Source organism: Oreochromis aureus, linkage group 23 (genome assembly GCF_013358895.1).
Source record: "Oreochromis aureus strain Israel breed Guangdong linkage group 23, ZZ_aureus, whole genome shotgun sequence".
In the NCBI taxonomy this organism is placed as follows: domain Eukaryota; kingdom Metazoa; phylum Chordata; class Actinopteri; order Cichliformes; family Cichlidae; genus Oreochromis; species Oreochromis aureus.
Genome location: NC_052963.1, coordinates 9,299,032 through 9,308,521, shown reverse-complemented (window position 1 = coordinate 9,308,521; position 9,490 = coordinate 9,299,032). Strand labels below are relative to the sequence as shown.

General features: G+C 44.0%; 1 protein-coding gene across 2 annotated transcripts; it reads right to left on the bottom strand.

The window, feature by feature from the left end:
* Positions 1–1,031: 1,031 nt before the first annotated feature.
* LOC116313233 (SLIT and NTRK-like protein 5) lies at positions 1,032–7,350 on the bottom strand. 2 transcript variants are annotated; one of them, XM_031730853.2, is made up of 2 exons: positions 6,450–7,350; positions 1,032–4,550 (listed from the first exon to the last, which is right to left on the bottom strand). In XM_031730853.2, the coding sequence occupies exon 2, from the start codon at positions 4,490–4,492 to the stop codon at positions 1,865–1,867; it is 2,628 nt and encodes an 875-aa protein (XP_031586713.2). In that variant the 5' UTR covers positions 4,493–4,550; positions 6,450–7,350; the 3' UTR covers positions 1,032–1,864. The 2 variants fall into 2 exon arrangements, with proteins under 2 accessions (XP_031586713.2, XP_039462356.1); XM_039606422.1 differs by having other exon boundaries at positions 6,992–7,350.
* Positions 7,351–9,490: the final 2,140 nt, after the last annotated feature.

Below are 9,490 nucleotides of genomic sequence, written 5' to 3'. Positions count from 1 at the left end.
GCTCAGCCGCCCCGACCCCCCCCCCCGACACACACACACACACAGACACACACACACTTCTTCCATTCTTTTGATTCCTCTCCAGAAAGATCCGTGTGCCCATCTCAGTTCTGGGACACTGAATTCCTAAATGGTGACGCTTGCTGCGCACTGAAAATGGTGGCACAGTGCATCCTCTGCATTTTTATAGATCTACTTTGCATATTGGATTTAAGTGGGTCAAGTGAGAAGTCACTTAACAAACAAGCACTTTAAAGATCGGAGAAAAAAAGCAGATTTTGAACATGTTTTCTTATATTTTTAAACTTCTTGACTTACAAAACTGTTTGTATATCAAACAGACCTATTACGTTTCGACACCAAAAACGCAATCCAGCACATCTTTATGTTTCATACCCGCTGACTTTGCAAAGTTGCCAAATGATGTTTATATAAAACACCTGCTCATCCATTGACAGACGACATTGTGGATGATGTTGTCGTGGTATAATTGCAGAAGGCCAGCCTTACATAATGGTCATTGATTAATACCCATTGATTCCAATTCTCACTGAAGATGCAACCTCCCCCTTTAAGTGGAGCACGTATACACTGTATCTTTATCTTCTTTGACTGAGTGCACACCATAGTCTGATCTGGTCAGCCGATATATTGTTAACTGATTATGGCATAAAACAACTTTTAGCTGTTGGAAAACTCTCTTGATTGCACATCTAAAACCCACATGCTGAACCAAAACCCCAAATGGCCTCATTCCACCTTCAGTTTCCGCATAAGCACATTATATGAACCTGACATCATGTTTATTTGATGACAATAACATAGTTTGGTCAATATAGTGCAATAAGTGCAAAGCAATCAAAACAAAAGAACCCATAATCGATAGAGAATTTGCCAATGCTCGTATAAAAATAGGTGTTACATTGATTAAAATACCAGTATTACACAACATAATTAATACTTCAAATATCATTTATGAATTTTTGTTTTGATAACATATCAATCCTACATATTAAGAATGAATAGCCATATTCATTTTTAATATAATAATCTCCTTTATGAGAGCTCAATGAAGGCTAACTTGCCTTCCATTTCCAAAAAGTGCAGAAAGCATACAAAGACACTTCTTTTTTCTTTTCTTTTTTTCATCTTCTTCAAATGACGCAGTCTGTTTTGAACATTGGGGTGTGCCACTTTCCGAGAAACAAAAGAAAAGAAAACCAAAAAAGGATAAAGAAAAGCCACTTTTACAATGCAGAGCTACAGTAAATGAAACTAGAAACATAAGCCTTTTTCCGGAGGATGATGGAGTATGATGACACAGGTAATATTGATGAAGAATCAAAAGTTTTGAAAAGACATGGCAGATTATATCAATAAATACTTACTTACAGACTACAGCAGAAAATAGTCCTACACAGTTTTGATGATCTGCTGTACAATGTGTTGGGTTTTTTTTTTTGTTGTTGTTTGTTTGTTTTTTCTTGTATGTCCAGGTGTGATTTTTATAAACATTTCTTTTTCTGATTCACAATATACCTTATGTATGGTTATATTCCTGAAAATGAAGTTGGGTAAGATTTACCTGTACACTTACATTTTTGTGTGTTATTCGATCTTCACCATAGAAAAATAGATTTTGCATCATCAGTTAAGCAGTTTTGTTCATCCATGTCTCGAGAAAGCTGTATCCATTCCTGTAATGTCATGTTTCTGAAATAAGAATAAGATTGTTCGGCACACCCCGTTTCAACTCTTTCTCTTTTGCTTGTTTGTATTTGTGCCAAGGCACCCTAGAAACTGAGCCACTGTTTCAAGGAGGGTCGAGAGAGAAAATGCTTCATTACGCTCACGACTCTGTTGCTCAGAACTGGCTAAAGGTGGTCTGTTTCTCAAGAACTTCGAGGTAATCAGGCTCAGACTGCAGTTTAGCTTTTAGCTCCAAATACTCATTTCTGTTGGGCTCGACATAAACAGTACTGGGTGCTGTGCCATAGAGCACTGTTTCTCTTATTCTCTCCGGGTGCAAGAACTGACGTCTGACATCAAAATTTGGGTTGTACGTGTACGACACGGGCCCCGTATACTTGTACTCTAAATTGGCCCCTGCAGGGATTGACGGGATGGACTGGTGGGGTGACTGCTTATCAGGTTCAAGGATCCCTCTGAAGAAATGGTCTGCATCCTGCACAGGGGAAGGGTTTTCACGTGGCTCGATGGTGCTAACACTGTATGAAGGGCTCCTCATTGTACTACTATCCCTCTCATCATCTGGGGTACTCCTGTATGTGACCTTGAGCTCATGGAGGTCACGGTAATCCTCCACTGTGTTCCCCTCCCTTGACCTGTAAATGGGATTTTTGCACATATGGCCCATTGGATGGGGGATATATTCATATACATGACCAGCCGGGGCCTTAACTTTAGGTCCAGAGCGGTTGCTGTAGAGGCTGTACTGCAGGTTAAAAGAGCTGACGTCGGAGTTGTTGGTGCTAGTACGGTCACTCTGTGACTTTTTACGCTTTTTCATGACAACAACAAAGAGCCCCGCGGCGACAAAGACAGACATGATGAAAACAAGCAGGAGGCTGAGGATAAGGACGGAGAGGGGGACGGTGCTGCCGGGGGTGTCCAACCTCCGAGTAGCACCTGTGGTGACAACGTGTTCGTCCATGGGCTCCTCCGTAGGTGGAGTCGGCGAGACATAAGCTTCGGAGTAATCTGGGCAGAGCTGCTCTGATGGGACAGAACACAGGTCCATTCCTGTGTGGCGTTTTGGCGTCTCGCACACGACCTCATTAACCACAGTGCCTGCACTGAGCTGCTCGAGCCATATCTTCATCCCCACTATATCACAGGAGCATTCCCAGGGGTTCTCAAACAGATCTATCTGCAACAGCAGCTTGAGCTGATCCAAAACACCACTCACGGGGAGGTTTTGGAAATGGTTGTTACGCAGATTAAGCCTAGACAGGGAGAGGCTGGAAAAGATGCCCACAGGTAAAGTTTTCAGGAGGTTGTTGTTCAGGAAAAGCAGCTGCAGATTAGGGAGATAGCGGAAAGTGCCCGCATCGACCTCCTTGATTTTGTTGTACTCTAAATAAAGATACTGTAAGTTCTGCAAACCAAAAAACATTTCTCCTGTGAGCCTGTCCATGAGATTACCATTCAAATACAGCCTACGCAGGTTGGTTAAATCCCCAAAAGCCCGGTCGTGGATCAGAGTTATCCTGTTGTTTCCCAGGTGAAGCAAATCCAATCCAGTGGCGTCGACAAAATCTGATCTCCGCACCACAGGGATGTAATTTCCAGTGAGATACATTTTTTTAGGATTGTATGGCTTGGGTTTTAGGTCAGAAATGCTTTCAATCTTTCTCTCTTGGCAGTTGACATTTAACCCAATTTCAGATATCTGCAGATTACATGTGCAGGCAGTGGGGCAGTCCAAAGGCACAGGAGATTTGGTCTGAAAAGCAATGATGGGGCCATAGTTGTATGGGTTGCCGCCTGGTATTCGGGAGGTGGGCTTTAACCTGGTTCTGTTCAATTGCCGTGTGCCCTTGGTAGGCCTGGAAGAAGACCTTAAAACAGCCGAAGAGGTGGCAGAGGCTGTGACAGCGGCCGGTGTGGTCTGGTAGTATCCATTAGTGCTGCTAGGCGGCGCAGGCCTGACTGTGTCTTCTAGGGGTCTTCGTGGGCAGAGTTCCTGCTTTGACACCTCATCCAGGTCCCTTCCGTGGAGCCTGAACGGCGTCTCGCACACCACTTCTCCCACCAGAGCCGTGTAAGCTATACTCTCCAGCCAAGCCTTCAGAGCAATGAGCTCGCAGGAGCAATTCCACGGATTCTCCTCCAGTTGTAATTCCACAACTTTGTCCATGTGCTCCAGGAGGCCAATATAGGGGAACATTTTTAAGCGGTTCCCTCTCAGGTCCAAGTGCGTAAGGGGGACATTCCGGAAGATGTTGGGAGGAAGGGCAGAGAGCAGGTTGTCGTTCAGAATCATCACTGTTAGTTGGTGTAGTTTGCTCAGGGCGTTGGACTCTATGTTTGTGATGAAATTATAATCAATTTGTAGGTATTCCAGGCTCTCAAGTCCTTTAAAGGTTTCATCTCTCAGAACTTCTATCTTGTTGTTATTCAGGTGCAACCTTTTTAATCCCTGAAGTCCATTGAAGGCACCCGACTCTATCTCAGAGATATCATTGTTCCCCAAGTGCAGGATGGTCACCCCGGTGTAATTGATGAAATCATCGACCGACAGCTTCTTCAGGAGGTTGCCCGTGAGCAGGAGGTGGTACATGGAGTACTGGACGGGGCTGATCTCCGTCAGCCTGATGATCCCCCGGTTCTCGCAGCTCACCGTCAGGATCCCTTCCTTCTCCTCGCACGTGCACAGGTTTCGGCAGATCTCCCCATAATTGTCATACATCTCAACCAGCCTCAGAGATGATGCAATCAGAAGTATTATTTTTAGGATCCAGATATGCATTTTTCCTGGGAGAGGATGCCCCAGCTCACTCAAGTGCAGTACCAGTATGAGGTGTCATCTAAGGAGGGGAGAGAAAAGGACGAGTTGTGTTTTACACAGCATGGGCACAGGTGCAATATTTACAGAAATGCAAATGTGCTCAGTCAGAAGAGCCTAAATGAGCAAACATTAGATGTATTCATCACACACACACAAACACACACACACACACACATATTTTTCCAATATGCAGATGTGTTATGTCGGCATCATTTTGATTTTGAAGGTGGCAGAAAACAAGTTGCGTGTTTAACAACTGCATGCATAAAGAGTGTTGTATTTAAGTTAACACAAGTATCCGTTATTGGACGGCCACTGCGCATTTTTTGATAGCTCGCCTGAATTCCAATCCATCTTGTTAGAATAAGAAGAAGAAGAAAAAGAAGCTATCGCCATCCACCGTTTGCAGACGCGGAGATTCGAGTATTTGTTAACAGATGACAGTGGAAAAACGACAAACGACACTTCTTGTCAGGTAATCTCGAGTCGCATCCTTTGTGAGATGGGTGATTGTTGCATTTACGGTCTCTGTTATTATTCTTATTCTTCTTCTTATTATTATTATTATGTGTATGTGTTTGTTTGTTTGTTTTTTCTTTGAGGATTCAAACTCACATTAAAACCTCGAGGATGAACTCCTATCTCCGAACTACAAAGATTTCTCACTCACCCCCCATACCCGACGACTTGGGGAAACTGTCGGATCCCTTCTCTCCACCTCCACAACATGAGGACGAAAGACGGGGGGGGGGTTATTCCTGTGCTATGATTAAAAACCGTCCTCGGTGAGAATAAAAATAAAATGCCAGTTCCCTGATATCAATCGACAGGGAGAAGCAGACAGTCCTCATCTCTGTAGAAAAATTGATACACACATATATATCCGGCCTGCCATAGAAAATGTGAATATGAGCCTACAAGGCGACAGTCGCAGCCCTTCTTCTTCTCCTTCTTCTGTTGCTGCTGCTGCCCACGGGCGGAAAAAAAGAGGAAAAAAGAGAAAAGAAAGATTGAAAAGAAAGAAAGGAGAGGAGTTGATCAAAGGCAAATCTCGCGGAGGATCTGTGATCCAAACTACATTTTTACGTGGAGTAAATAATTCTATAATCAAGTATTATGTATGGCATCTGCTATATAGAAGGTTACAGATCTCTCTCTCTTTCTCTCTCCCTCTCTCTCACCGCCTCAGACGCGCGCGTGCACACACACGTGCGCGCACAGCAGACGCACACATTTGGGTCTGTGTGCGTTCCTTAAAAGAGCACAAAAAGCCCACACATCGCTCCATAAATCACCCCCCTCCCTCCCCCCAAAAATCAAAATAAAATAAATAAGCGCAATTTTAACGCACGCACACAGACACTCCACCACTGAGGTGTCAATCAAAATGTTTGAAATATTTCAGTTTAACACCATTTCAAATAAATAAATAAATATTTGTTTTTAAAAGCCAGGCTCACGGAAATAATGGAGATATAACTTGGAACGCTAGTGCATCAGCGCGCCTTGTCTTTGCAGAGCATCCGTGTGCGGATGCAGCAGGCTTTTTAAAAAAAACAAAAAAACAACAGGATGCTCTAACGGGAGCGCAGAAATGCGGGCTCTGTGCTTGTTACTGGCACAGCGGCCGCAGACACCTTTCTTAACAGCATCTTTAAATCCGGGATCAACTTCGGTAATGTGACCGAGGGTGGAAGCAGATTTCAGCACCACGGAGAGATCCCCCCCACACACACACACACACACACACACACACACACACACACACACACACACACACACACACAGATACACACTCACCCCTCCTCCTCCCAATAAAAAAAAGAATACGTTAAAAAGGCATAACGTCTCAGCTGAGACATGCAGTTAAACCAAAAGAAATGGGGGGGGGAGAGAAAAGAAATCAGGGTTTTCTTACCGTACTGATTCCGGTAAACGCCAAAACATGCCGAAAATCACGGCTGTGCCCGGTCTTTTCCCCCCAGCCTCAGTGAAAACATGGATTTCGTGATTTCACTGTCCGCCCTTCAGTCGGATGATTAAAAAAATATAAGAAAAAAGAGGAAAAGAAAAGAAAAGAAAGATGAAAGAAAAAAAATCAAGTCAAGTCTCCGCGGTGTTTAGCTCCATAAACCAGGCATGGACGAGCGCGGGTAACGTTCTCATTCACGCCGATGATGTGACAGCCAGCGCGGCGAAACGGGCTCCGGTGCTCTCCCAGCGCCGACTGAAATTAGCAGTGTCATCTCGGAAAAAGAGCCAAAACCAAAGTTGGAACATGGTCGGGAGGCGAGGGGGGCGAATAAAAACGCGGTAATCCCACATCAGACAGGACTTGCCGCATGCATTTTAACTGTGACTTTCATCCATGCGCACTGACGAAGGAAGCGGCTCAGAGAGAGGCACGAATCCCCCCCCCCCTCCCCTCCCCCCGTCTGCTGCCAGCGGTGCGGCTCCTACCAGTTTATGTATAGATCTGCCCAAGGTCTCTTTATTTCAATTGCCAGTGCGTCCAAATCGACCGGAGATCAATGTTCCTCCAGCTGCCTCCTCGGCTGCGAGAATCCGATCTCCCCCTTTCCTCCTCTTCTCCTTCTCCTTCTTCTGTTTTCTGCAGTTCTGTTGCTCCTGCTCATAGGATATCCTATGTACGCGCGCGCTTCATCTTTCCACCCAACGTTGTCAACTAGTGGAACTTAATCTCGGTTGGTTGGTGCAAACCAGCCCGTGCCCTGCAGCGAAGGACGTATTATGAAATAATTACCGTAGCATGACAGTGAAAGTCACTCGTGAAAATGCATAAATCCCCCCCAATCTCAGAGACTGTCACAGCACGGAAATGAAAAGCAATTTAATGCGCGCAATACTCTTTAAGGGGGGTGGTTTAGGAAGGCGAGGGGAGGGGGGGTGCAAGCTGTGGTAATGTGGGGGAGGCGGGCTGGTGGTGCTGAGGAGGGGTGATGATGATGTGTGTGTGTGTGTGTGTGTGTGTGTGTGTGTGTGTGTGTGTGTGTGTGTGTTGGGGATGGGTGGTGGGGGGGTGGAAAAAGAGTGAGGCTGGAAGAAGAAGACCCGTAGAGGGCAGCATAATGATGAAAAAGGCTTCTTGGCAGGACTTGCATTCTCAGGCTGCACTTTGTAACTCGCTGTCTTTTGATTTAGCTGCAACAACCATTTGATTTGTCACTCAGCAGCGATTTAGCTGTTATCCACCAAGCCCTCCTCCACGCTTTTGAAAGTCACAGCTGGACACGGTGGGGAGCTCTTCATTTGTCATTAAATGACCACAGTAGCTACCCCCCTTGATTTCCTTTTTTAGAGAAGTTGGGAGAAGATGGCTGACACCCAGCCCGAACTGCTGAAAAGAACATTCTTTGAGGCGCCATCGATATGAGTTCTTGGCACTTCAGGAATGTATTAGCTGCACATTGTTATCCCCCTGCCTCCCTGTACTGGACTTGATCAAGCAGCCAGTTATAGTGAACTCAAAGCAGAAGAGTCCAAAACTGCAGTACCACAAATGCCACTTGAGGCTTGCTTCAAAAGTGAGTCAACCCCCATAGACCCCATGTTAAAAAGGCCCAACTTTAATATGTTTACAGCCTTCTAAAGTTTTTCGTAAGAGGGCAGCTGTAAGCGTTTATGTATACATAAAACAATTATATTCTCTAAAAGCCAAATTTACGGTGGCCCAGAGAGGTCAAATGAACTGCAACTCATGAAAACTCCAGCAAGTAGAAAAACACACCAAAAGTACACAAAATACAACAAAAGTTGAATAAAACAGAACAGAAATCACAACAAAATTAAAATAAATGCTGTAAAAGTCATAAGTAACCCCCCCCCCCCAAAAAAGAAGTGTTTGTGGGGACACAATAACATGACGGACCAGCTGCAGAAGTGATAGAAACCAAAGCTAAAGAAGGATTGCTGTGAGACTGAGACACGCTTAAGAGAAGCAGTGTTCATCAGTGAGGCGGAAAACAATGTAAAGTAACATGGTTTGTCACGTTTCATATAATACTGAAAATACACATTTACTGTTAGCTTGTCACTTCTGCACCTGTGTCCCCAAAAACACTTCACTTTTGTTTTGTGATTTTTTAAATGCCTTTTACACTATTTTTTGTTATTTCTGTTATGTTTTATTCAACTTCTGCTGTATTTTGTGTGCTTTTGCAATGTTCTTCTGTCTGCTAGTGTTTTCTTAAGCTTGAGTGAGTTTGACCTCTCAAGGCCACCATACTGGGGTTCACCAGCACCCATCGGAAGGCCAGTGCAGAAGTACCCTGATTATATTTTTGTTTCTTTTTAGGACAGGAACATGTCTGGCTTGAAAAGGACATTTTTAATGCCGAATACAACTAAATGCTAATTTTTTAAGTAAAGTTGCCCCTCAGACTCAAAAAGGATGTTAAAGCAGGTAATGCTTTTTCATATTAGAGGTACAGCCCATCAAAAACAGTAAAAGGAAAAATTATTGATATTTATCTGCTTGTCATCAGTGTTTGTGCCCTGCACCCATTTTGCTAACAACCTATAGCACGCCATACTGTGCTCTAAATACAGTCACCTCTTGCTCCTCAAACAATAACATGGAAGCAGTAATAATGCAAACACTGAGACTTAAAAACCGAAATCCACTGGGTGACATGAAACTGACAGTGTTTGTCTTTTATATAAAGTGTTTGTGAACAACCTGCAATTTTAAAAGCCATTACCATAACATCTTCTAACATCTATTGATATGGTAGGGCAGATTCCTCATTAAGACAACCTTTAACCTCAGATTAAGTGGGTATTAAAAATGTAGCAGACAATTAAGCTAAAGCAAACACATCACATCTCTTTATGGACCCTTCTTTGGATTAAGCTCCTAGTCCTAGAAAACACACATTTGCAAGAGATCTGCACTGAAAGAAATGAATTTACTCTAGGATTAGGTTTAATCCAGTTTTG